Source organism: Melanerpes formicivorus, unplaced genomic scaffold (genome assembly GCF_026170545.1).
Source record: "Melanerpes formicivorus ecotype bairdi unplaced genomic scaffold, bMelFor1.0.p_v2 SCAF_82, whole genome shotgun sequence".
NCBI classification, from domain to species: Eukaryota; Metazoa; Chordata; class Aves; order Piciformes; family Picidae; genus Melanerpes; species Melanerpes formicivorus.
Window position 1 is genome coordinate 2814695 of NW_027142434.1, and position 27122 is coordinate 2841816.

Here is a 27122-nt window from a genome sequence, read left to right on the forward strand (position 1 = left end):
GCTGAGCCCCAGCAGGGTGGGCAGCAGGGGCAGGGAGGGGATTCTGCCCTCTGCTCTGCTCTGCTCAGACCTCCCCTGCAGGGCTGGGGCAGCTCTGGAGCCCTCAGCACAGACAGGGCCAGGGGGAGGCCACAGGCAGGCAGCCCAGGGGGGGGGCCACAGGCAGGGCTGGAAGCCCTCTGCTGGGAGCCCAGGCTGGGAGGGTTGGGGGTTGTGCAGCCTGGGGAGGAGAAGGCTCCACAGGGAGGCCTCAGAGCAGCCCTCCAGGGTCTGGAGAGGGCCTCCAAGAGAGCTGGGGAAGGACTTCCCCAAGGCCTGGAGCAGCTTCAGGCTGGGAGCAGCTGGGTTCAGGACAGGACCCCAGGAAGGAATTCTGCCCCAGGAGGCTGGGGAGGCACTGGGGAGAGGCTGCCCCCAGGGAGGGCACTGGGAGAGGCTGCCCCCAGGGAGGGCACTGCCAGGGGGCTGCCCCCAGGGAGGCTGTGGAGGATCTAAGCCTGGAGGAGCTCAAGGCCAGGCTGGATGACTGGGGAAAGGCTCTGCTGGAACCAGGCAGCCTGAGGCCCCCAGGGCTCCAAGCCAGGAGCAGCAGAGCCAGGGCAAGCCAAGAGCCAGAGCCTGGGGGAGCTGGGGGGGGAAGAAGCTCAGCATGGGCTGGGGAAGAGGGGGCAGCAGGGGCAGGGAGGGGATTCTGCCCCTCTGCTGTGCCCTGCTCAGACCTCCCCTGCAGGGCTGGGGCAGCTCTGGAGCCCTCAGCACAGACAGGGAGCTGGGGGAGGCCACAGGCAGGCAGCCCAGGGGGGGGCCACAGGCAGGGCTGGAAGCCCTCTGCTGGGAGCCCAGGCTGGGAGGGTTGGGGGTTGTGCAGCCTGGAGAGGAGAAGGCTCCACAGGGAGGCCTCAGAGCAGCCCTCCAGGGTCAGGAGAGGCCTCCAGGAGAGCTGGGGAAGGACTTCCCCAAGGCCTGGAGCAGCTTCAGGCTGGGAGCAGCTGGATTCAGACAGGACCCCAGGAAGGAATTCTGCCCCAGGAGGCTGGGGAGGCACTGGGAGAGGCTGCCCCCAGGGAGGCTGTGGATATCCTCTCCCTTTGCTCCTCCCAGAGCTGCTCCAGGCCCCTCAGCAGCTTCCCAGCCTCCCCTGGACTCTCTCCAGCACTTCTCTGTCCCTCCTGAGCTGGGGAGCCCAGAGCTGGCCCCAGGACAGACCCAGGCTGCTCTGAAGCACAGAGCAGTGACCACAGCAGAGCCAGCAGCTGACAGCAGAGCCCCCAGGGTTGGGAAGAAATTCTTCTTGAGACTCTGGCACAGGCTGCCCTGGGGGGCTGTGGATCCTTCCTCCCTGGAGGTGCTCAAGGCCAGGCTGGATCAGGCCTTGAGCAGCCTGGGCTGGGGGGAGGAGTCAGTTGGGGCTGAGTGATCTTGAAGCTCCCTTCCAGTCCAACCTATTCTGTGGTGTGAGCTCAGAGCCCCAGAGTGGGGCAGGCTGGAAGGGAGCTCTGGAGCTCCCCCACTCCAACCCCTGCCCCAGCAGGGGCTCCCCCAGCAGAGCTCACCCTGCCCAACCCCTGCCCCAGCAGGGCTCCCCCAGCAGAGCTCAGCCACTCCAAGCCCTGCCCCAGCAGGGCTCCCCCAGCAGAGCTCAGCCACTCCAACCCCTGCCCCAGCAGGGCTCCCCCCAGCAGAGCTCAGCCACTCCAAGCCCTGCCCCAGCAGGGCTCCCCCAGCAGCTTGCCCCAGGGGCACAGTGCCCAGGGGGGGGGTTGGAAGCTCTCCCCCCCAGCAGACTCCACAACCTCTCTGGGCAGCCTGCTCCAGGCTCCAGCAGCCTCACCCCAAACAACTTTCTCCTCCTGCTCAGCTCCAACCTCCTGCCTGCCACTTTGTGCCCCTTGCCCCTTGGCCTGGCCCTGGGCACCACTCAGCAGAGCCTGGCCCCAGCCCTCTTGGCCCCCCACAGCTCCTTTAGCTCTTGCTGAGCATTGCTCAGCTCCCCCTCTGGGGCTGCTCTGCTCCAGGCTCTCAGCCCCAGGGCTCTCAGCCTTTGCTGCTGCCAGAGCTGCTCCAGGCCCCTCAGCAGCACACCAAGCCCTGCTCAGGAGGCTGTCCCCAGCTTCCTTCTGTGCCCCTTGCAGCACTGCAAGGCCACCAGGAGGTCTCCCTGCAGCCTTCCCCTCTCCAGGCTGCACACCCCCAAGCCTCTCAGGCTGACAGAGCTCGGGGGGGGGCCAAGTGTGGAGGCCTTTTTGCTTAGGTCTGGCAGCTCAGACAGCTGAGAAGCCCAAGGGCCACTGCTGTCCCCAACCCCCCCCAAGGATGCCAGGAGCCAGGCTTGGGAGTTTTGCTCTCTCACACACCAGCTACAAGCAGCAAACCAAAGCTTCCTCCTAAAGGGCTCTGAGGCACAGAGACTTGAAAACAGCAGCACAGGGGAAGGGAACCTGCCCAGGATTCCAGGCACTGCCTCCTCCTGCATCCCACTTCCAGGATGGGAATGGCCACACACACTGGGCTGCTCCCTGGGATCAAAGCCAGGAGTGGAGGAGGAGGAGGAGGAGGAGGAGGAGGAGGAGGAGGAGGAGGGAGGAGGAGGAGGATGAGCAGAGCTACACTGCAGGCCAGCAGCTGGTTAGAGGGAGCTGGATTAGTGAGGTGGGAAGGACACTGCCAAGGCCAGGCCTGCCACAGGGCCCAAGCTGAAAGGCAGAGGGGACAGCTCAGCCCCACAGCCAGGCTCCAGGCAGCACAGCCCTTGGGGGGGCACCATGCAGCCCCTGGGTGTGACTGCCCCCAGGGTTAAGAGGCCAACTCGCAGCCCAGGAGTCAGCAGTGACCTTTGGGGGGGGGGGGGGGGGGGGGGAAGGCCTTTCTTTGGGGGGGTGGGGGGTTGGCTGGTGGTTTAGTAGGGGAGGTTTTGGATCCTGGCAACCAAGCAGGAGGTACCTGAGTCTGTGATCCCAACATAAAAGCAGCTGCAAAGAACAGAAGAAGGCAAATGAAGGTCAAAGCAGCTCCCTCCCAGCCAGCTGTGCCCCGGGGCAGAGGGAGGAGAGGGCAGGGAAGGTGGTGGTTGGGGGGAGGGGAGAGGGGGAGAGGCCCCCACAGTGCAGCTGGGGGGGAAGGGGAGGCAGGGGGGGGTGCCCCTGCTGCACTCACTTGAAGTAGAGGTCCTTGAAGGTGAAGTGAGTCTCGACGATGCCGGTGGTCTTCACCGGGTGCGCAGCACGTCCTGCTGCGTGGGGATGTAGCAGGGCTGGGAGATGCGCTCCAGGTCGTTCAGGTAGCTAGAGCAGGGGAGACAAGGCAAGGGCAGCGCCCTGACAGCAGCCCTGCTGCCCAGGGGCCTGTTAGGGGCTGCAGGGGGAAGGAAGGAGGGAGGGAGGGAGGGAGGGAGGGAGGGAGGAAGGGAGGAAGGAAGGGGAGGAAGGAAGGGAGGGAAGGAAGGGAGGAAGGAAGGGAGGAAGGAAGGGAGGAAGGAAGGGAGGAAGGAAGGGAGGAAGGAAGGGAGGAAGGAAGGGAGGAAGGAAGGGAGGAAGGAAGGGAGGAAGGAAGGGAGGAAGGAAGGAGGAAGGAAGGAGGAAGGAAGGAGGAAGGAAGGAGGAAGGAAGGAGGAAGGGGAAGGAGGAGGAAAGGCGAAGGAGGAGGGGAGAAAGGAGGAGGAAGGGGGAGGGAAGGAGGAGGAGGGAGGAGGAGGAAGGAGGAGGAGGAGGAAGGAGGAGGAGGAAGGAGGAGGAGGAAGGAGGAGGAGGAAGGAGGAGAGGAAGGAGGAGGAGGAAGGAGGAGGAGGAAGGAGGAGGAGGAAGGAGGAGGAGGAAGGAGGAGGAGGAAGGAGGAGGAGGAAGGAGGAGGAGGAAGGAGGAGGAGGCGAGAGGAGGAGGAGGAGGAAGGAGCAAAGAAGTCAGCAGAGACTTTCTTGAGCGGCTCAGAGGAGCTCTGGAGGCTTGGGCTCTGCCCTGGGCACTTGGGGCCTGCCCTGGAGGCTTGGAGCCTGCCCCTGGGGCCTGCCCTGGAGGCTTGGAGCCTGCCCCTGGGGCCTGCCCTGGAGGCTTGGAGCCTGCCCTGGGGGCTTGGGGCCTGCCCTGGGGGCTGGGTTGGATTTGAAGCCCCCACCACAGCTGACCTTGCAGAAGGTGCTGGGGAAGTGAAGCCTGAGGAGGAGGGAGCAACAATTTCTGCCCCTTGAGGCTTGCCCAGACCTGGCCCAGGCTGCCCAGGGGCAGTGGGTGGAGCCCCCAGCCCTGGAGCTGCGGTGCTGAGGGCCATGGGGGGGGGCTGCCCTGGCACTGGTGGGGGTGGTGCCCTGGCTGGGTTGGGGGGGTGCTGCCCTGGCACTAGGGGGAGCTGCTGACCTGGCTGGGTTGGGGGGGGCTGCCCTGGCACTGCTGGGGAAATGGTGCCTGGCACTGGTGGGGGGCATGGTGCCCTGGCTGGGTTGGGGGGTGCTGCTCTGGCAGTGGTGGGGGGTGGTGCCCTGGCACTGTGGGGCTCTGCCCTGGCACTGATGGGGACATGGTGTTCTGGCACTGGTGGGGGGGTGGTGCCATGGCAATGGGTGGGGGGTGCTGCCCTGGCACTAGGGGGAGCTGCTGCCCTGGTTGGGTTTGGGGGGGGGGCTGCCCTGGCACTGGTGGGGGCATGGTGCCTGGCACTGGTGGGGGCATGGTGCCCTAGCTGGGTTGGGGGGGTGCTACCCTGGCACTGGTGGGGATGGTGCCCTGGCACTGGTGGGGGCATGGTGCCTGGCACTGTGTGGGGGAGTGCCCTGGCACTGATGGGGGGTGATGCCCTGGCACTGTGTGTGGGGGGGTGCTCTGGCACTGGAGGGGGGGATGGTGCCCTGGCACTGTGTGGGGTGGTGCCTGGCACTGGCAGTTACCAACTGAACTTCACAACCTCAAAACCTCTTCCCCAGCCTCCAGGCTTTGATGTTCCTGCAGAGCTCTCCCTTCCCCCCTCCCCTCCCCTCCCCCCCCCCCCCAGCCTCTCCTCTGCCCAGGCCCTGCCACAGCACATTTCCACAGCCCTGACCTAGTTTCCCAGCCCCAGAGGAACCCAACCTGCCTGCCAGGCTCCTGCCCCTGCATGCCCAGGCAAGAGCTGGCAGAGGTTTGGAGCCCAGGAAGGAGCAGCTCCTCTGCCTTGCTGATCAAAACCCCCACAGCACCCCCAGCTCACTCTTGGGCCTGGCTTTAGCTTCAGCCTAGCAGGACAGCAGCTGGAAGGGGCTGACCCTGCTGCCCAGGAAGCTGCTCCCCTGCCCCACTCCTACCAGGCTGAGCTGCTGGGGGGAGAAGAACCTTGGCACTGAGCACAGCCAAGTGCCAGGGGCTGCACCTTGGCCACACCAACCCCAGGCAGTGCCACAGGCTGGGGGCAGAGTGGCTGAGAGCAGCCAGGCAGAGAGGGACCTGGGGGCAGTGGTGGAGAGCAGCTGAACAGGAGCCAGCAGTGTGCCCAGGGGGCCAAGAAGGCCAAGGGCAGCCTGGCCTGCAGCAGGCAGAGTGTGGCCAGCAGGAGCAGGGAGCTCATCCTGCCCTGTGCTCAGCACTGCTGAGGCCACACCTGGAGTCCTGTGGCCAGCTCTGGGCTCCTCAGGTTAAGAACAGAATGAACCAGGTTGGAAAAGAGCTCAGAGATCACCAAGAGTCCAACCCAGCACCCAGCACCATCTGAGCAACTCAGCCATGGCTCCAAGGGCCTCAGCCAGGCTCTTCCTAAACCCCTCCAGGGATGGGGGACTCCACCACCTCCCTGGGCAGCACAGCCCCAGGGCCAATCTCTCTTGCTGGGAAGAATTTCTTCCTCCCCTCCAGCCTAAACCTCAGGCTCTCAGGCTTTGCTGCTGCCAGAGCTGCTCCAGGCCCCTCAGCAGCTTCCCAGCCTCCCCTGGACTCTCTCCAGCACTTCTCTGTCCCTCCTGACCTGGGGAGCCCAGAGCTGGACCCTGGAACTTGGCCTCAGTCATGCAGAGCAGAGGGGGAGGAGAACCTCCCTTGACCTTCTGGCCACACTCTCCCTGCACCCTCAGACCCCCTCTCAACCTTCTCAGTTTCCACCTTCTGAAGTGGTGCAGTCCCCAGCCCTGGAGGGGCTGCAAAGCCCTGGAGCTGTGGTGCTGAGGGCCATGGGGTGGTGGTGCCCTGGGGCAGCCCCTGGGCCTGAGTTCATTACCCTCCAGGCTCACCAGCCCCAGGCCTCTCTCAGCTTTTCCTCCCCACAGAGATGCTGCAGTCCCCTCAGCACCCTGGAGTCATCTTCCTGGCCCTGGCAGATCAGAGCTCCCCTCCTCCCCCTCCTCTTCCTCCTCCTCAGGACCCCTGGCTGGCACTTTCTGCCTGGCAGGAATGTCCCCCCTGGGCCAAGGAAGGCTCTGAGAGCTTCCACCAAAGCTTTTCCTGTCAAGGGCTCAGGGCAGCTGGAGGCCTGGGGAGGAGGAGCTGGCACCAAGCACCCCCAGACAGCAGCACAGCAAACAAAAGCCAGGCAAGGAGAGGAGGAAGAGGAGAGAGAGAGAGAGAGGAAGGTCTGGCACCCAGGTGGGCTTTGAAACCCCTCCAGGGCTGGGCAACCCCTGGGCAGCTTGGGCCAGGGCTGGGCAACCCCCTGGGCAGCCTGGGCCAGGGCTGGGCAACCCCTGGGCAGCTTGGGCCAGGGCTGGGCAACCCCTGGGCAGCCTGGGCCAGGGCTGGGCAACCCCTGGGCAGCTTGGGCCAGGGCTGGGCAACCCCTGGGCAGCTTGGGCCAGGGCTGGGCAACCCCTGGGCAGCCTGGGCCAGGGCTGGGCAACCCCTGGGCAGCTCGGGCCAGGGCTAGGCAACCCCTGGGCAGCTTGGGCCAGGGCTGGGCAACCCCTGGGCAGCCTGGGCCAGGGCTGGGCAACCCCTGGGCAGCTTGGGCCAGGGCTGGGCAACCCCTGGGCAGCTTGGGCCAGGGCTGGGCAACCCCTGGGCAGCCTGGGCCAGGGCTGGGCAACCCCTGGGCAGCTCGGGCCAGGGCTAGGCAACCCCTGGGCAGCCTGGGCAAGCCTCAAGGGGCAGAAATTGTTCCTCATGGCCAAGCTGAACCTCCCCAGCTGCAGCTTGAGGCCATTGCCTTTGTCCTTTCACTTGCTCCTTGGGAGGAGAGCCCAACCCTGGCCCCAAGCTCCTTACAGGGAGCTGGAGATAGAGGTCAAGGAGCCACAGCTGGAGTGGAGGAGGTCAAAGCAGGGCCTGGATGTCCCCTCTGCAGCTGCTGAGGAAGAGGTTTGTGCACTGTGCACTGGGGGAAGCCACTCACAGCCCTTCCTGACCACTGAGTTGCTGAGCAACCAGCTGCAAACAAAGCTGCTGTGGTTCAGCTTCCTGTGGGCTCTGGACAGGAAGCCAAAGGCTCTGATCAGAGAAGTCTCCAGGGGGGCACTCAGCAGGCTGCAAGCTGCCAGGCAGGGCTGGCACCAGCTCCTCACCCTGTGCACAGCAGGGCCCAAAGTGGGCAGGAGTGGGCTGCAGGCAACTCAGGAACAAGCCTCTGAAATCCTCTCTGGGCACCTACCAAAGGCAGCCAACAGCCTCTGTGCCCAGGCCCTGCTGCTGCCACCCTCTCTGCCCTGCTTGCTCCAGCCTCCAGTCCTCCTCCCTGCTCCCAGCTGACCATCTGCAGTCTCCTCCTGGACTGGCACTGACTGGGTTCAGCTCTGGCCCCTTCCCTCCAAGAAGGACATTGAGAGGCTGGAGCAGGGCCAGGGGAGGGCAACAGAGCTGGGGAAGGGTCTGGAGAGCAGGGCTGGGGAGGAGCAGCTGAGGGAGCTGGGGGGTGTGCCCAGGGGGGCAAGGAGGGCAGCAGCAGCCTGGCCTGGAGCAGCTGAGGGCCCAGGGGGCACCAGGCTGGGTGGCAGTGCTGAGCTGCTGGAGGCTCTGCAGAGGGCCCTGGGCAGGCTGCATCCATGGCTGAGGTCAAGGGGCTGAGGATCAGCAAGGCCAAGGGCTGGGGGCTGCACTTGGGGCAGAGGAAGGCTCCAGGCTGGGAGCAGAGGGCCTGCAAAGTGCCCAGCAGGAAGAGCCCTGGGGGTGCTGGGTGCCAGCAGCTGGAGAGCAGCCAGGGGGTGCCCAGGGGGGCAAGGAGGGCAGCAGCAGCCTGGGCTGGAGCAGCAGTGGGGTGGGCAGCAGGAGCAGGGCAGGGCTGGTGCCCCGGGGCTGGGCAGTGGGGAGGCCACAGCTGCAGTGCTGGGTTCAGCTCTGGGCTCCTCACTGCAGGAAGGAGATTGAGAGGCTGGAGCAGGGCCAGGGAAGGGCAACAGAGCTGGGGAAGGGTCTGGGGAAGAGCAGCTGAGGGAGCTGGGGGGGTTCAGTCTGGAGCCTGCAGGCAGCTGAGCTCTGCCACAGCCCAGGTTGCTTCACCAGGCACTCCCAGAGGCATCCCCCAAAGGCTGAACAACAAAGCTCAGCTACCCTGAACTGCTTCTTGGGGTTGTTTTCCTCAGCTGGAGAGCAGGAGGCAAACTGAACCCCAAAGCAGCCTGGCCACAGGCTCAAAGGTTTGCTTTAGACACTCAGGGGAGATCCCACCTAGAGTCCTGGGCCTGGAGCTGCTGGAGAGGCTCCAGAGGAGGCCACAGAGATGAGCAGAGGCTGCAGAACCTCCCCTGTGGGGCCAGGCTGGGAGAGCTGGGGCTGTGCAGCCTGGAGAAGGCTCCAGGGAGACCTCAGAGCAGCCTTGCAGGGCCTGAAGGGCTCCAGGAGAGCTGGGGAGGGACTTGGGCCAAGGGCTGGGAGGGACAGGAGGAGGAACAATGGCTTTGAGCTGGGAGAGGAGAGACTGAGAGTGGAGAGGAGGAAGAGATTGCTGAGAGTGAGGCTGGGGAGAGCCTGGCACAGGCTGCCCAGGGAGGCTGTGGCTGTGCCCTGCCTGGAGGTGTTCAGGACCAGGCTGGATGAGGCCTTGAGCAGCCTGTGCTGGGGGGAGGTGTCCCTGGCCATGGCAGGGGGCTGGAGCTGGCTGAGCTTTGAGCTCCTTTCCAACCCAATCCATTCTGTGGTGCTGTGAAGATTCTGCCCCAAGACAGAGCTCCAGGAGGGGGCAACAAGCAGAGCCCTGCAGCTCTCTCTGCCTGTGGAGGCCTGGGCTGAGGTTAGAAAGAAATCCTTCCCCATGAGGCTGGGGAGAGCCTGGCACAGGCTGCCCAGGGAGGCTGTGGCTGTGCCCTGCCTGGAGGTGCTCAGGACCAGGCTGGATGAGGCCCTAAGCAAGCTGTGCTGGGGGGGAGGTGTCCCTGGGCATGGCAGGGGGCTGGAGCTGGCTGAGCTTGGAGCTCCCTTCCAGCTTAATCTATTCTAGGAGCTCAGGAGGTCAGAAAGCAACAACTCCCCTGCTGGGGGAAGGAAGTGGTTTCCCCTCCCTGCTCCAAGCTGCCTCTTGGCAACAGAGCAGGCACTTAGGCAGAGCCCTCCTGCAGCAGCCAGCAGCAGGCTGTGCAGCTCAGAGCCTCCCAGTGCTTAAACAAGGCTGTGGGGCTGGGAAGCAGAGCACTGAGCAGGTTGGGAGCCAGCCCTTGGCTCTGTCCCAGAGGGAGAGCTGAGATGGGAGAACAGCAACCTGAGCACTCAGCTGCCAGCAGCAGGAGATCCCAGACCAGCTGAGGTGGGAAGGGACCCTCAGAGCTGCTCCAGCCCAACCCCCTGCAGCCCCCAGGGACAGCCCCAACCCCAGCAGGCTGCTCCCAGCCCCACACAACCTGCCCTGCCCTGCTGCCAGCCCTGGGGCAGCTCCCAGCTCTCTGGGCAGCCTGGCACAGGCTCTCCCCACCCTCAGCACCAAACATTTCTCCTTCTCTCCACTCTCAAGCTGCCTCTTGCAGTTCCAAACCATCTCCCCTTGGCCTGGCACATCAGGCCCTGCTCTAAACTCTGTCCCCAGCTTTCTTCTTGGCCTCTTGCAGCACTGCAAGGCCACCAGGAGGTCTCCCTGGAGCCTTCTCCTCCCCAGGCTGCACAACCCCAACCCTCTCAGCCTGGGCTCCCAGCAGAGGGCTTCCAGCCCTGCCAGCACTGCTGTGGCCTCCTCTGGCCCTGCTCCCCCAGCTCCCTGTCTGTGCTGAGGGCTCCAGAGCTGCCCCAGCCCTGCAGGGGAGGTCTGAGCAGAGCAGAGCAGAGGGCAGAATCCCCTCCCTGCCCCTGCTGCCCACCCTGCTGGGGCTCAGCCCGGGCCAGGCAGTGCTCAGTGCCAGCTCCTGGCCCAGCTCTGCACCCCCAAGGCCTTCCCCACAGGGCTGGATTGATCCCCAGCCTGGATGGCTGCTGGGGGTTGCCCCAAGCCAGCTGCAGGAGCCTGGCTGAACCTCCTGGGGGTCACACAGATCCACTCCTGCAGCCTGCCCAGGACCCTCTGGATGGATCCTGCTCTAAACTCTGTCCCCAGCTTTCTTCTTGGCCTCTTCCAGCACTGAAAGGCCACCAGGAGCTCTCCCTGGAGCCTTCTCCTCCCCAGGCTGTACAACCCCAACCCTCCCAGCCCCAGCAGAGAGCTTCCAGCCCTGCCAGCACTGCTGGGGCCTCCCTGCTGGAAGCTGCTGCTGCTCATCACACCTTTGGTGGCTGCAGCAGCAGCAGCTTGGTTTCAGGAGGTGTCACTGCTCTGTGCAAGGACAATGGAGGTGGCAGAGCCCCTCCCCTGCTGCCACCTCAGCACAAGCTGCCAAGGGATTCTTCCACTGCCTGCCAAATCACCCAGGCTCAGGAGGAGGGATTCAGAGCCTCACAGCATGGGGTTGGGTTGGAAGGGAGCTCAAAGCTCAGCCAGCTCCAAACCCCCTGCCATGAGCAGGGACAGCTCCCACCAGCCCATGGTGCTCAGGGCCTCATCCAGCCTGGCCTGGAACACCTCCAGGCAGGGGACAGCCACAGCCTCCCTGTGCCAGGTTCTCACCACCCTCCCTGTGGCTTTGTTCCCACCTAGAGGGGAGATGGACACTGAAGCTGCCTGGGAGGAGCTCTGGAGAGCTCCCAAACAGAGAGGGAGCTGGGGGTGATGATTGACAGCTGCCTGAATAGGAGCCAGCAGTGTGCCCAGGGGGCCAAGAAGGCCAAGGGCATCCTGGCATGCAGCAGGAAGAGAGCAGGAGATTGAACACAGCCAAGTGCCAGGGGCTGCAGCTTGGCCACAGCAACCCCAGGCAGTGCCACAGGCTGGGGGCAGAGTGGCTGAGAGCAGCCAGGCAGAGAGGGACCTGGGGGGAGTGGTGGAGAGCAGCTGAACAGGAGCCAGCAGTGTGCCCAGGGGGTGGCCAAGAAGGCCAAGGGCAGCCTGGCCTGCAGCAGGCAGAGTGTGGCCAGCAGGAGCAGGGAGCTCATCCTGCCCTGTGCTCAGCACTGCTGAGGCCACACCTGGAGTCCTGTGGCCAGCTCTGGGCTCCTCAGGTCAGGAAAGAGGTTGAGCTGCTGGAAGGTGTCCAGAGAAGGGCAACAAAGCTGGGGAGGGGTCTGGAGCACAGCCCTGGGAGGAGAGGCTGAGGGAGCTGGGGTTGCTTAGCCTGCAGAAGAGGAGGCTCAGGGGAGACCTCATTGCTCTCTGCAACTCCCTGCAGGGAGGTTGAAGCCAGGTGGGGGTTGGGCTCTTCTCCCAGGCACCCAGCACCAGAACAAGAGGACACAGTCTCAAGCTGTGCCAGGGGAGGTTCAGGCTGGAGGGGAGGAGAAAGTTCTTCCCAGCAAGAGAGATTGGCCCTGGGGATGTGCTGCCCAGGGAGGTGGTGGAGTCCCCATCCCTGGAGGTGCTCCAGAGGGGATTGGATGTGGCCCTTGGAGCCATGGCTTAGCCATGAGGTCTGTGGTGCCAGCTTGGACTCGATGATCTCTGAGGTCTCTTCCACCCTTGGTGATGCTGTGAGCTGAAGCAGAGTCCCCTCCCCAGCCCAGCCCTGGGACCCCTGCAGGGCAGGTTTGCAGCTCCCCCACCCCCCCCACCCCCAGCCCATTGTGCCCCCTGGGGAGGGCCCAGGCCCTGCTGCAGCACTTACTAGGAGGCTGAGTCGTTGAGCTGATACTCCCTGGATCTGCTGAAGCAGGCCTGCACCCCAGCATCTCTCCACAGCCTCTTGATCACCCCAGCCAGCTCCGTGCTCATCACTCCCTCCTCGGCACTGCCAGCCAGCACGAAGAGCTGCCGGGCATCGTCCTGCCACAGGGAGAGGGGGGCTCAGCAGCCAGCCCCGGGGCTCAGCAGCCAGCCCCGGGGCTCAGCACCCGGCCCCGAGGCTCAGCACCCGGCCCCGAGGCTCAGCACCCGGCCCCGAGGCTCAGCACCCGGCCCCGAGGCTCAGCACCCGGCCCCGAGGCTCAGCACCCTGCCCCGAGGCTCAGCACCCGGCCCCGGGGATCAGCACCCGGCCCCGGGGATCAGCACTCCCTGCCCCGAGGCTCAGCACCCTGCCCCGAGGCTCAGCAGCCAGCCCCAAGGCTCAGCAGCCAGCCCCATGGCTCAGCAGCCAGCCCCGAGGCCACCTTCACACCTGGGCACACCTGGGCAGTGTGCTTGGCACAGCCTGGGCTCTCCAACACCCACCCCTGAGCTCTCCCCCATCCCATCCCATCCCTGAGCCCTCCCTCATCCCATCCCACCCCACCCCTGAGCTCTCCCCCATCCCATCCCTTCCCTGGCCTCTCCTCCATCCCATCCCACCCCTGAGCCCTCCCCCATCCCATCCCTTCCCTGACCTCTCCTCCATCCCATCCCATCCCATCCCACCCTTGAGTTCTCTCCAATCCCATCTCACCCCTGAGCCCTCCCCCATCCCACCCCTGAACCCTCCCCCATCCCATCCCTTCCCTGGCTTCTCCTCCATCCCATCCCATCCCATCCCACCCCTGAGCCCTCTCCCATCCCATCCCAACCTTGAGCTCTCTCCCCCATCCCATCGCATCCCACCCCTGAGCTCTTCCCCATCCCATCCCATCCCTTCCCTGGCCTCTCCTCCCTCCCATCCCATCTCACCCCTGGCCTCTCCCCCATCCCATCCCATCCCACCCCTCAGCCCTCCCCCATCCCATCCCATCCCATCCCTTCCCTGACCTCTCCTCCATCCCATCCCATCCCATCCCACCCTTGAGTTCTCTCCAATCCCATCTCACCCCTGGCCTCTCCCCCATCCCATCCCACCCTTGAGCTCTCTCCCATCCCATCCCACCCTTGAGCTCTCTCCCATCCCATCCCACCCCTCAGCCCTCCCCCATCCCATCCCACCTCACCCCTGAGCTCTTCCCCATCCCACCCCTGAACTCTCTCCCACTCTCCCCCATCCCCCCCCAGCCTCCCCCCCTCCTCCATGGCCTTGATGTTTAGCTAAGGTAATTGGCCCCCCTCAGAGAGCAACCATCAAGGCCTCAGTGTCCCAGTGGAGGCCAGTGAGGAGTGGAGCCCCTGCAGGATGGGTGCTGGGCCCAGCCCTGTGGCAGTGCCATGGACAGGGGGGTCTGGAGGCCCCTTCAGCAGGTTTGCTGATCAGGGCAGGCTGTGTGCTGTGGTGGACACCCTGGAGGGAAGGATCCATCCAGAGGCACTGGGACAGGCTGCAGAGGTGCAGCCAGCCTCAGGCAGTGCAGCAAGGCCAAGGGCAAGGTCCTGAGGCTGGGGCAGGGCAATCCCCAGCACAGATCCAGGCTGAGAGCAGCCCTGAGGAGAAGGCCCTGGGGGTGCTGGTGGGTGAGGAGCTTGGCAGGAGCTGCACCAGGCTCTGGCAGCACAAAGTCAGCTCTGAGCTGGACTGCAGCCACAGAGGAGTGGCCAGAGGGCAAGGGAGGGGATTCTGCCCCTCTGCCCTGCTCAGGCCTCACCTGGAGTACAACATCCTTGGCCTTGGGGCTGTCAGGTGGTGACAAAGTCCCCAGGGGCCAGCAGTGGTCCCTGGCAGCCCAGAGCCAGCTGAGAGCTGAGCTGCAGCCAGGGCAGGGAGAGCACAGCACAGGGAGGGGATTCTGCCCCTCTGCTCTGCTCTGCTCAGCCCCCACCTGCAGCACTGCCTCCAGCTCTGGGGCTCCCAGCACAAGGAGGACCTGGAGCTGCTGGAGAGGCTCCAGAGGAGGCCACAGAGATGAGCAGAGGGCAGGAGCTCATCCCCTCTAGGGACAAGGCACCCTGAGGGGGCACCTGGCAGCCCTCAACATGGCCTAGGAGTTCAGCAAGGCCAAGGGCAAGGTCCTGAGGCTGGGACAGGGCAATCCCCAGCACAGATCCAGGCTGAGAGCAGCCCTGGGGAGAAGGCCTTTAGGGGATGTCAGGTGGTGACAAAGTCCCAAGGAGCCAGCAGTGGTCCCTGGCAACCCAGAGCCAGCTGAGAGCTGAGCTGCAGCCAGGGCAGGGAGAGCACAGCACAGGGAGGGGATTCTGCCCCTCTGCTCTGCTCTGCTCAGCCCCCACCTGCAGCACTGCCTCCAGCTCTGGGGGTCCCAGCACAAGGAGGACCTGGAGCTGCTGGAGAGGCTCCAGAGGAGACCACAGAGATGCTCAGAGGCTGCAGAACCTCCCCTGTGGGGCCAGGCTGGGAGAGTTGGGGCTGCCCCAGCTGCAGGACCTTGGCCTGCTTGAGCTGCCTGAGGTTGCTTTGGGCTCCCCCCTCCTTCCTCCCTCCTGATCCTCCCCTGTTGGAGCCTGGCACAAACATTTGCCCTGGGGCTGAGCTGCCAGGCTCCAAGTGCAGGACCTGAAGGAGATACTCACAGCTCTGGCAACCTCCCCAAAGTCTATCTTTAGCCTGCCCATGGCTCTGATGATGGCAATGATGGACTGGATGGTGTTGCTGTAGACAACCACTTTGTACTGCTTGCACTCCTCCTCCGAGTAGCCATCCTCATGGATGATCCTGCAAGGAAAGCAAAGCAGCCCTGCTGAGCAGGGCACCCCAACAGCCACCTCCCCCCACCCTGCCCTGCCCACATCTGGACAGCTGCTGTGTGCCCCTGGCCCAAGCTGGCAGCCCCTGGCTGGGACAGCAGCTCTCTGAGCTGGGTGAGGAACTGGCTGGAGGCTGAGCCCAGAGAGTGGTGGTGAATGGTGCCACAGCCAGCTGGCAGCCAGGCACCAGTGGTGTGCCCCAGGGAGCAGAGCTGGGCCCCAGCCTGATCAATACCTTCATTGATGATCTGGAGGAGGGCACTGAGGCCATCAGCAGTGAATGTGCAGAGGGCAGCAAGCTGGGGGCAGGAGCTGAGCTGTTAGAGGCAGGGAGAGCTCTGCAGAGGGACCTGGCCAGGCTGGGCAGAGGCCAAGGGCAGGAGATTGAACACAGCCAAGTGCCAGGGGCTGCAGCTTGGCCACAGCAACCCCAGGCAGTGCCACAGGCTGGGGGCAGAGTGGCTGAGAGCAGCCAGGCACAAAGGGACCTGGGGGGAGTGGTGGAGAGCAGCTGAACAGGAGCCAGCAGTGTGCCCAGGGGGCCAAGAAGGCCAAGGGCATCCTGGCCTGCAGCAGGCAGAGTGTGGCCAGCAGGAGCAGGGAGCTCATCCTGCCCTGTGCTCAGCACTGCTGAGGCCACACCTGGAGTCCTGTGGCCAGCTCTGGGCTCCTCAGGTCAGCAAAGAGGTTGAGCTGCTGGAAGGTGTCCAGAGAAGGGCAACAAAGCTGGGGAGGGGTCTGGGGCACAGCCCTGGGAGGAGAGGCTGAGGGAGCTGGGGTTGCTTAGCCTGCAGAAGAGGAGGCTCAGGGGAGACCTTCTTGCTCTCTGCAACTCCCTGCAGGGAGGTTGGAGCCAGGTGGGGGTTGGGCTTTTCTCCCAGGCACCCAGCACCAGAACAAGAGGACACAGTCTCAAGCTGTGCCAGGGGAGGTTCAGGCTGGAGGGGAGGAAGAAATTCTTCCCAGCCAGAGAGATTGGCCCTGGGGATGTGCTGCCCAGGGAGGTGGTGGAGTCCCCATCCCTGGAGGGGTTTAGGAAGAGCCTGGATGAGGCCCTTGGAGCCATGGTTGAGTTGATCAGATGGTGCTGGGTGTGAGGTTGGACTTGGTGAACTCTGAGCTCTTTTCCAACCTGGTTAATTCTATTCCATTCTAACTGGGTCCAGTTCTGGCCTCTCAGAGAATCACAGAATGCTAAGGGCTGGAAGGAGACCTCCAGAGGTAGAGGCCAAGCCCCCAGGAGATGACACAGGAAGGCATCCAGGTGGGGTTGGAAGATCTCCAGAGAAGGAGACTCCAAAAGCTCCCTGGGCAGCCTGCTCCAGAGAGAGAGCAGTGCTGGGGAGAGTCCAGGGGAGGCTGGGAAGCTGCTGAGGGGCCTGGAGCAGCTCTGGCAGCAGCAAAGGCTGAGAGCCCTGGGGCTGAGAGCCTGGAGCAGAGCAGCCCCAGAGGGCAGCTGAGCAATGCTCAGCAAGAGCTAAAGGAGCTGTGGGGGGCAAGAGGCTGGGGCCAGGCTCTGCTGAGTGGTGCCCAGGGCCAGGCCAAGGGCCAAGGGGCACAAAGTGTCAGGCAGGAGGTTGGAGCTGAGCAGGAGGAGAAAGTTGTTTGGGGTGAGGCTGCTGGAGCCTGGAGCAGGCTGCCCAGAGAGGTTGTGGAGTCTGCTGGGGGGGGAGAGCTTCCAACCCCCCCTGGGCACTGTGCCCCTGGGCAAGCTGCTGGGGGAGCCCTGCTGGGGCAGGGGTTGGAGTGGCTGAGCTCTGCTGGGGGAGCCCTGCTGGGGCAGGGGTTGGAGTGGCTGAGCTCTGCTGGGGGAGCCCTGCTGGGGCAGGGGTTGGAGTGGCTGAGCTCTGCTGGGGGAGCCCTGCTGGGGCAGGGGTTGGAGTGGCTGAGCTCTGCTGGGGCAAGGGTTGGAGTGGCTGAGCTCCAGAGCTCCCTTCCAGCCTGCACCCTGCTGGGCTTCTCTACCCTTTGTCTGCAGCTCTGCTCTCTCCTCCAGAGGCTTGGGGGGCAGCAGGGCAGGGGGCAGCCAGGCCTGGCTGGCAGTGCTGTGGCATCTCCAGCTGGGCTCAGGGGCTGCTGGGGGTTGGGGCAGGCAGGGGCCAGGCAGGGCCAGGCTCAGTGCTGCCTGCTGCAGCTGCAGAGGGATTTGAGGTCACCTGAAGGGGAAATGGCAGCAAAGGTGAGGAGGAGGAGAAAGGGAAGGCAGAGAGGCCACCTGCAGGAGTGGCTTCTCCAGCCCCCACTGCTGGGGCTCTGGCTTGAAGCCTCCTCTCTGGGGACCACTGAGGCTTTCCCAGAGCCACAGAGCTGCCAGGGCTGGAAGGGAGCTGAAGGCTCAGCCAGCTCCAAGCCCCTGCCATGGGCAGGGACACCTCACACCACAGCAGCTTGCTCACAGCCACCTCCAGCTCCAGAGGTTGGAGTGGGTGAGCTCCAGGCTGAGGCTGTGGGATTCTCCCTTCCCCTCCCACCCAGCACAGCTGCCAGGCCTCACCCTCACTTACTTCATCTGCTTCACAATGGTGCTCTTCCCAGACTCTCCAGCACCTGCAAAGCACAAGGGGATCCCAGTCAGGTCCAGTCCAGGCAGGATGTGCTCCCCCCAGCCCCCACACAGGATCCTGTGCAGCACTGTGTGCTGCAGGGCAGCTCTCCCAGCCCCTGAGCAGCTCTGCCAGCCCCTTCCAGCCCCTGAGCAGCTCTGCCAGCCCCTGAGCAGCTCTGCCAGCCCCTTCCAGCCCCTGGGCAGCTCTCCCAGCCCCTGAGCAGCTCTCCCAGCCCCTTCCAGCCCCTGAGCAGCTCTCCCAGCCCCTGGGCAGCTCTGCCAGCCCCTTCCAGCCCCTGGGCAGCTCTGCCAGCCCCTGAGCAGCTCTCCCAGCCCCTTCCAGCCCCTGAGCAGCTCTCCCAGCCCCTTCCAGCCCCTGGGCAGCTCTCCCAGCCCCTTCCAGCCCCTGAGCAGCTCTCCCAGCCCCTTCCAGCCCCTGAGCAGCTCTCCCAGCCCCTTCCAGCCCCAGGGCAGCTCTCCCAGCCCCTTCCAACCCCTGAGCAGCTCTCCCAGCCCCTTCCAACCCCTGAGCAGCTCTCCCAGCCCCTTCCAGCCCCTGGGCAGCTCTCCCAGCCCCTGGGCAGCTCTCCCAGCCCCTCCCAGCCCCAGGGCAGCTCTTCCAGCCCCTGAGCAGCTCTCCCAGCCCCTTCCAGCCCCAGGGCAGCTCTGGGCCCACAGCCACCTCCATGGCTCACAGCAGCCAGCTCAGAGCAGCCTCAGGGGCTCTGGCAGAGCCCACAGCCACCTCCTGAGCACAGCCCCAGACCAGGGAATGCTTTGGGTGGGAAGAGACCCTCAGAGCTCCTCCAGCCCAACCCCCTGCAGCCCCCAGGGACAGCCCCAACCCCAGCAGGCTGCTCCCAGCCCCACACAACCTGCCCTGCCCTGCTGCCAGCCCTGGGGCAGCTCCCAGCTCTCTGGGCAGCCTGGCACAGGCTCTCCCCACCCTCAGCACCAAACATTTCTCCTTCTCTCCACTCTCAAGCTGCCTCTTGCAGTTCCAAACCATCTCCCCTTGCCCTGGCACATCAGGCCCTGCTCAAACTCTGTCCCCAGCTTTCTCCCAGGCTCCTTGCAGCACTGCAAGGCCACCAGGAGCTCTCCCTGGAGCCTTCTCCCCTCCAGGCTGCACAACCCCAACCCTCTCAGCCTGGGCTCCCTGCAGAGGCCTTCCAGCCCTGCCAGCACTGCTGTGCCAGCAGCAAACATCCTCCCCTCCAGCAGCAGCTTTGCTTTGCTCATCACCTCTGCTCCCTGCTGAGGATCACAGAGCCAGAGGATGGTTTGGCTTGGAAGGGACACTCTGAGCTCACCCAGGCCAACCCCAACCCAACCCCCCCATGGCCACCACCCCTGCCCCCAGCTGCCATGGCCACAGCTTGCTGCAACCCCTCCAGCCATGGGGACTCCACCACCTCCCTGGGCAGCCTCTGCCAGGCCCTGACCACTCCTCCAGCAAAGACATTTGGCCTCCTCTCCAACCTCAGCCTCCCCTGCCACAATTTCAGGCCAGTTCCTCTCCTTCTGGCCCCTGAGCCTGGGGAGCAGAGCCCAACCCCCCCTGGCTGCAGCCTCCTCTCAGGGAGCTGCAGAGAGCAATGAGGTCTCCCTCAGCCTCCTCTGCTCCAGGCTCAACCCCCCCAGCTCCCTCAGCTGCTCCTCCCCAGACCCTTCCCCAGCTCTGTTGCCCTTCCCTGGCCCTGCTCCAGCCTCTCAATCTCCTTCCTGCAGTGAGGAGCCCAGAGCTGAACCCAGCACTCAAGCTGTGGCCTCCCCAGGGGCACCATCCCTGCCCTGCTCCTGCTGCCCACCCCACTGCTGCTGCAGCCCAGGCTGCTGCTGCCCTCCTTGCCCCCCTGGGCACCCCCTGGCTGCTCTCCAGCTGCTGGCACCCAGCACCCCCAGGGCCCTTCCTGCTGGGCACTTTGCAGCCTCTCTGCCCCCAGCCTGGAGCCTTCCTGTGCCCCAAGTGCAGCCCCCAGCCCTTGGCCTTGCTGATCCTCAGCCCCTTGGCCTCAGCCATGGATGCAGCCTGCCCAGGGCCCTCTGCAGAGCCTCCAGCAGCTCAGCACTGCCACCCAGCCTGGTGCCAGCTGTGGGCCCTCAGCTGCTCCTCCCCAGCCCTGCTCCCCAGCCCTTTCCTCTCTGCTCAGGTTGCTGTGAGTGGAGCCTGCAGCCAGCAGGGCTCTGGCAGCATCCCTGGGCCCCTGCCATGGCCTCCCAGCAGCTCAGCTCACTGCCACCCTCCCAGCCTGGAGCCCCCCAGGAGCCTTGGCCTTGTTCCACAGATGGCCTTGGGCTGGGAGGGAGCCTCCAAGGTCATCCTCTCCAACCCCCCTGCCCCCAGCCAGAGCAGCCTGCCCAGGGCCACAGCAAGGCTGACCCTGAGTGGTGCCAGGATGGAGCCCCCAGCACCTCCCTGGGCAGCCTGTGCCAAGCTCTGCCCTGCCTCCCAGAGCAGAACTTCCTCCTGCTGCCCAACCTGAGCCTGCCCTGCTCCAGCTGCCACACCTCAGGGAGCTGGCAGAGCCTGGCCCAGGCTGCCCAGGGAGGTGCTGGAAGCCTCAGCTTCAGCCCTGGAGGTGTTTGCAGCCAGGCTGGAGGTGGCTGTGAGCAAGCTGCTGTGGTGTGAGGTGTCCCTGCCCATGGCAGGGGCTTGGAGCTGGCTGAGCCTTGAGCTCCCTTCCAGCCCTGGCAGCTCTGTGGCTCTGGGAAAGCCTCAGTGGTCCCCAGAGAGGAGGCTTCAAGCCAGAGCCCCAGCAGTGGGGGCTGGAGAAGCCACTCCTGCAGGTGGCCTCTCTGCCTTCCCTTTCTCCTCCTCCTCACCTTTGCTGCCATTTCCCCTTCAGGTGACCTCAAATCCCTCTGCAGCTGCAGCAGGCAGCACTGAGCCTGGCCCTGCCTGGCCCCTGCCTGCCCCAACCCCCAGCAGCCCCTGAGCCCAGCTGGAGATGCCACAGCACTGCCAGCCAGGCCTGGCTGCCCCCTGCCCTGCTCCCCCCCAAGCCTCTGGAGGAGAGAGCAGAGCTGCAGACAAAGGGTAGAGAAGCCCAGCAGGGTGCAGGTTGGAAGGGAGCTCTGCAGCTCAGCCACTCCAACCCCTGCCCCAGCAGAGCTCAGCCACTCCAACCCCTGCCCCAGCAGGGCTCCCCCAGCAGAGCTCAGCCACTCCAACCCCTGCCCCAGCAGGGCTCCCCCAGCAGCTTGCCCAGGGGCACAGTGCCCAGGGGGGGTTGGAAGCTCTCCCCCCCAGCAGACTCCACAACCTCTCTGGGCAGCCTGCTCCAGGCTCCAGCAGCCTCACCCCAAACAACTTTCTCCTCCTGCTCAGCTCCTACCTCCTGGGGGCTGAGGGATGAAGCCCTCAATGAGAGAGCTGCAGGGGGCTGGGGGATGGAGCCCCCCAAAGCACAGAGCTGCAGGGGGCTGGGGGATGGAGCCCCCAGAGCACAGAGCTGCAGGGGGCTGAGGGATGGAGCCCCCAGAGCACAGAGCTGCAGGGGGCTGGGGGATGGAGCCCCCAGAGCACAGAGCTGCAGGGGGCTGAGGGATGGAGCCCCCAAAGCACAGAGCTGCAGGGGGCTGAGGGATGGAGCCCCCAGAGCACAGAGCTGCAGGGGGCTGAGGGATGGAGCCCCCCAGAACACAGAGCTGCAGGGGGCTGGGGGATGGAGCCCCCCAAAGCACAGAGCTGCAGGGGGCTGAGGGATGGAGCCCCCCAGAACACAGAGCTGCAGGGGGCTGGGGGATGGAGCCCCCCAGAACACAGAGCTGCAGGGGGCTGAGGGATGGAGCCCCCAAAGCACAGAGCTGCAGGGGGCTGGGGGATGGAGCCCCCCAGCACAGAGCTGCAGGGGGCTGGGGGCAGCCTGCTCTGTTGGGGCTGGCCCTGGGGGCTGCAGGGCTGGGCCTGGAGGGGCTCTGAAGCTCCCTTCCCACCCAACCCATTCCCTGGCTCCCTGACTAAGCCTTCTCAGAGGCCTTCCTCTCCCTCTGCTTTTCTCCCCCCAAGGTCCTCAGCCCTCACCCTTCCCTCTCCCAGCCCTTGCTCTCCAAGCTCTCCCTGCTGCTCTTGGAGGCTTGAACCCTCTCTAAGCCTTTGCAGCTGGCTGCAGGCTCCAGCTGCCTTCCTCCTCCTCCTCCTCCTCTCTTTTCTTCCAGCTGAGTGGAGGGGCTGGAAAGGTTTTGCAGCAGGAGCCAGCCTGGGAGCAGCTCCTGCTCACCACCTTTTGCCCCCTGCTGTCAGCCAGCTCTGTGCACCCTGAGGCAGGAGAGCTTTGGCCTCGATGTGCCTCAAAGCCTCCACTCAAGGACCTCCAGGAAGGGAGAGGAGGAGAGAGGAAAACCACCCCCAGGAGAGGAGAGGAGTGGAAAGGCAGCTGAAACCCTGCCCCAGCCGGCAGGAAACTGATGCTGCAGATGGAAATGAAGATGCTGAGGGCCAGGGGATGGAGTTACACTGAGAGCCTGAGGGGGACACCAGAGGAGAAGCAGCACAGCCAAGTGCCAGGGGCTGCAGCTTGGCCACAGCAACCCCAGGCAGTGCCACAGGCTGGGGGCAGAGTGGCTGAGAGCAGCCAGGCAGAGAGGGACCTGGGGGGAGTGGTGGAGAGCAGCTGAACAGGAGGCAGCAGTGTGCCCAGGGGGCCAAGAAGGCCAAGGGCAGCCTGGCCTGCAGCAGGAAGAGTGTGGCCAGCAGGAGCAGGGAGCTCATCCTGCCCTGTGCTCAGCACTGCTGAGGCCACACCTGGAGTCCTGTGGCCAGCTCTGGGCTCCTCAGGTCAGGAAGGAGGTTGAGCTGCTGGAAGGTGTCCAGAGAAGGGCAACAGAGCTGGGGAGGGGTCTGGGGCACAGCCCTGGGAGGAGAGGCTGAGGGAGCTGGGCCAGGCTTTGAGAACCATTTTAGTCAAGAAGCTTCTTCTAAAGTCCAACCTAAACCTGCCCTGGGGCAACCTGAGGCCATTTCCTCTGCTCCTGTTCCTGGGGAGCAGAGCCCAACCCCCCCTGGCTGCAGCCTCCTCTCAGGGAGCTGCAGAGAGCAATGAGGTCTCCCTCAGCCTCCTCTGCTCCAGGCTCAACCCCCCCAGCTCCCTCAGCTGCTCCTCCCCAGACCCTTCCCCAGCTCTGTTGCCCTTCCCTGGCCCTGCTCCAGCCTCTCAAGCTCCTTCCTGCAGTGAGGAGCCCAGAGCTGAACCCAGCACTCCAGCTGTGGCCTCCCCAGTGCCCAGCCCAGGGGCACCAGCCCTGCCCTGCTCCTGCTGCCCACCCCACTGCTGCTCCAGCCCAGGCTGCTGCTGCCCTCCTTGCCCCCCTGGGCACCCCCTGGCTGCTCTCCAGCTGCTGGCACCCAGCACCCCCAGGGCCCTTCCTGCTGGGCACTTTGCAGCCCCTCTGGCCCCAGCCTGGAGCCTTCCTGTGCCCCAAGTGCAGCCCCCAGCCCTTGGCCTTGCTGATCCTCAGCCCCTTGGCCTCAGCCATGGATGCAGCCTGCCCAGGGCCCTCTGCAGAGCCTCCAAGACTCAGCACTGCTACCCAGCCTGGTGCCCCCTGCCAGCTGTGGGCACCTTTGATGCCCTCCCCCAGACCATTGATGCAGACACTGAAGGGACCTGGGCCCAGCACTGAGTCCTGGGGACAGCACTGCTGCCCTCCTGGCAGTGACTCCATCCCCAGCACTCTGGGCCCAGCCAGCAGCCAGTTTGGCACCCAGGGAAGTGTGCACCCAGCTCCTACAGCCAGATCCCTGCTGCTCACAGCCTGCCAAGCTCTCTGTGACCTCCTACAGCCAGATCCCTCCTGCTCACAGCCTGCCAAGCTCTCCCTCAGGCTCCTACAGCCAGATCCCTCCTGCTCACAGCCTGCCAAGCTCTCTCTCAGCTCCTACAGCCAGATCCCTCCTGCTCACAGCCTGCCAAGCTCTCTGTGACCTCCTACAGCCAGATCCCTCCTGCTCACAGCCTGCCAAGCTCTCTGTGACCTCCTACAGCCAGATCCCTCCTGCTCACAGCCTGCCAAGCTCTCCCTCAGCTCCTACAGCCAGATCCCTCCTGCTCACAGCCTGCCAAGCTCTCCCTCAGCTCCTACAGCCAGATCCCTCCTGCTCACAGCCTGCCAAGCTCTCTCTCAGCTCCTACAGCCAGATCCCTCCTGCTCACAGCCTGCCAAGCTCTCTGTGACCTCCTACAGCCAGATCCCTCCTGCTCACAGCCTGCCAAGCTCTCTGTGACCTCCTACAGCCAGATCCCTCCTGCTCACAGCCTGCCAAGCTCTCCCTCAGCTCCTACAGCCAGATCCCTCCTGCTCACAGCCTGCCAAGCTCTCTCTCAGCTCCTACAGCCAGATCCCTCCTGCTCACAGCCTGCCAAGCTCTCTCTCAGCTCCTACAGCCAGATCCCTCCTGCTCACAGCCTGCCAAGCTCTCTCTCAGCTCCTACAGCCAGATCCCTCCTGCTCACACCCTGCCAAGCTCTCTCTCAGCTCCTACAGCCAGATCCCTCCTGCTCACAGCCTGCCAAGCTCTCCCTCAGCTCCTACAGCCAGATCCCTCCTGCTCACAGCCTGCCAAGCTCTCCCTCAGCTCCTACAGCCAGATCCCTCCTGCTCACAGCCTGCCAAGCTCTCCCTCAGCTCCTACAGCCAGATCCCTCCTGCTCACAGCCTGTCAAGCTCTCCCTGGGAGCTCCTACAGCCAGATCCCTCCTGCTCACACCCTGCCAAGCTCCCCCTCAGCTCCTACAGCCAGATCCCTCCTGCTCACAGCCTGTCAAGCTCTCCCTGGGAGCTCCTACAGCCAGATCCCTCCTGCTCACAGCCTGCCAAGCTCTCCCTCAGCTCCTACAGCCAGATCCCTCCTGCTCACAGCCTGCCAAGCTCTCTCTCAGCTCCTACAGCCAGATCCCTCCTGCTCACAGCCTGCCAAGCTCTCCCTCAGCTCCTACAGCCAGATCCCTCCTGCTCACAGCCTGCCAAGCTCTCCCTCAGCTCCTACAGCCAGATCCCTCCTGCTCACAGCCTGCCAAGCTCTCCCTCAGCTCCTACAGCCAGATCCCTCCTGCTCACAGCCTGCCAAGCTCTCCCTCAGCTCCTACAGCCAGATCCCTCCTGCTCACAGCCTGCCAAGCTCTCTGTGACCTCCTACAGCCAGATCCCTCCTGCTCACAGCCTGCCAAGCTCTCTGGGAGCTCCTACAGCCAGATCCCTCCTGCTCACAGCCTGCCAAGCTCTCCCTCAGCTCCTACAGCCAGATCCTTCCTGCTCACAGCCTGCCAAGCTCTCCCTGAGCTCCTACAGCCAGATCCCTCCTGCTCACACCCTGCCAAGCTCTCTCAGCTCCTACAGCCAGATCCCTCCTGCTCACAGCCTGCCAAGCTCTCCCTCAGCTCCTACAGCCAGATCCCTCCTGCTCACAGCCTGCCAAGCTCTCCCTCAGCTCCTACAGCCAGATCCCTCCTGCTCACAGCCTGCCAAGCTCTCTCAGCTCCTACAGCCAGATCCCTCCTGCTCACAGCCTGCTAAGCTCTCCCTGGGAGCTCCTACAGCCAGATCCCTCCTGCTCACAGCCTGCCAAGCTCTCCCTCAGCTCCTACAGCCAGATCCCTGCTGCTCACAGCCTGCCAAGCTCTCATTGAGCTCCTACAGCCAGATCCCTCCTGCTCACAGCCTGCCAAGCTCTCCCTCAGCTCCTACAGCCAGATCCCTCCTGCTCACAGCCTGCCAAGCTCTCCCTCAGCTCCTACAGCCAGATCCCTGCTGCTCACAGCCTGCCAAGCTCTCCCTCAGCTCCTACAGCCAGATCCCTCCTGCTCACAGCCTGCCAAGCTCTCCCTCAGCTCCTACAGCCAGATCCCTGCTGCTCACAGCCTGCCAAGCTCTCCCTCAGCTCCTACAGCCAGATCCCTCCTGCTCACAGTCTGCCAAGCTCTCTGTGACCTCCTACCGCCAGATCCCTGCTGCTCACAGCCTGCCAAGCTCTCCCTCAGCTCCTACAGCCAGATCCCTCCTGCTCACAGCCTGCCAAGCTCTCTCTCAGCTCCTACAGCCAGATCCCTGCTGCTCACAGCCTGCCAAGCTCTCCCTCAGCTCCTACAGCCAGATCCCTGCTGCTCACAGCCTGCCAAGCTCTCCCTCAGCTCCTACAGCCAGATCCCTGCTGCTCACAGCCTGCCAAGCTCTCCCTCAGCTCCTACAGCCAGATCCCTCCTGCTCACAGCCTGCCAAGCTCTCCCTCAGCTCCTACAGCCAGATCCCTGCTGCTCACAGCCTGCCAAGCTCTCCCTCAGCTCCTACAGCCAGATCCCTCCTGCTCACAGTCTGCCAAGCTCTCTGTGACCTCCTACAGCCAGATCCCTCCTGCTCACAGCCTGCCAAGCTCTCCCTCAGCTCCTACAGCCAGATCCCTCCTGCTCACAGCCTGCCAAGCTCTCTCTCAGCTCCTACAGCCAGATCCCTCCTGCTCACAGCCTGCCAAGCTCTCCCTCAGCTCCTACAGCCAGATCCCTCCTGCTCACAGCCTGCCAAGCTCTCCCTCAGCTCCTACAGCCAGATCTCTCCTGCTCACAGCCTGCCAAGCCCTCTCAACCTCCCCAGGTTGAGATCCCCCCCCAGGCACTGTGCCCTGGAGCCCTGCCAGCCCCTGGGCAGCCCCAGGCTGGTGGTGCTGGGGGAGCAGCCCCAGCTCTGACTCATTGAGGTCAGGCAGCCCTGGCTGGAGGAGCTGCAGGGCCAGGACCTGAATCACAGAGTTATGAAACTGCAGAGGTTGAGAAAGATTCTTCCTGGGGAACTCAGGCTGGGAAGAGGCAGAAGGAAGAAGGCCCTGCTGGGGGGGGCAGGGGGAGCCCCTCCTCCCCTGGGGGCTGCACTGCTTCCATCTCAACCAAGCAAGAGCTCTCCTGCAGCCCCCTGCTGGGGGGCTCCATCCCTCAGCCCCCTGGAGCTCTGTGCTCTGAGGGCTCCATCCCTCAGCCCCCTGCAGCTCTGTGCTGGGGGGTTCCATTCCCCCTGCAGCTCTGTGCTTTGGGGCTCCATCCCTCAGCCCCCTGCAGCTCTCCCCTTTGGGGGCTCCATCCCTCACCCCCTGCAGCTCTGTGCTGGGGGGCTCCATCCCTCAGCCCCTGCAGCTCTGTGCTCTGGGGGGCTCCATCCCTCAGCCCCCTGCAGCTCTGTGCTGGGGGGCTCCATCCCTCAGCCCCCTGCAGCTCTGTGCTGGGGGGCTCCATCCCTCAGCCCCCTGCAGCTCTGTGCCTGGGGGGCTCCATCCCCCAGCCCCCTGCAGCTCTGTGCTGGGGGGCTCCATCCCTCAGCCCCCTGCAGCTCTGTGCCTGGGGGGCTCCATCCCCCAGCCCCCTGCAGCTCTGTGCTTTGGGGCTCCATCCCTCAGCCCCCTGCAGCTCTGTGCTTTGGGGCTCCATCCCTCAGCCCCTGCAGCTCTGTGCTGGGGGGCTCCATCCCTCAGCCCCCTGCAGCTCTGTGCTCTGGGGGCTCCATCCCTCAGTCCCCTGCAGCTCTGTGCTCTGGGGGCTCCATCCCTCAGTCCCCTGCAGCTCTGTGCTGGGGGGCTCCATCCACCAGCCCCCTGCAGCTCTCCCCTTTGGGGGTTCCATCCCTCAGCCCCCTGAAGCAGGGGAGAACAGCAGCCTGGCACCTGGGGCAGGGCACAGCAGCAGCCTGGCACCTGGGGCAGGGGCACAGCAGCAGCCTGGCAGCCGGGGCAGGGCAC

The 27122-nt window shown here is 64.8% G+C and overlaps 1 protein-coding gene across 1 annotated transcript in view; it reads right to left on the reverse strand.

Moving 5' to 3' along the window:
* Positions 1 to 3134: 3134 nt before the first annotated feature.
* Positions 3135 to 27122, reverse strand: part of GNAI3 (G protein subunit alpha i3) — a 37028-nt gene continuing 13040 nt past the window's right edge. The window contains 5 exon segments of the mRNA XM_068164670.1: positions 3135 to 3208; positions 3211 to 3281; positions 11990 to 12147; positions 14686 to 14827; positions 17364 to 17406. Of these exon segments, the coding sequence (XP_068020771.1) occupies positions 3150 to 3208; positions 3211 to 3281; positions 11990 to 12147; positions 14686 to 14827; positions 17364 to 17406 (473 nt within the window). The 3' untranslated portion in view covers positions 3135 to 3149.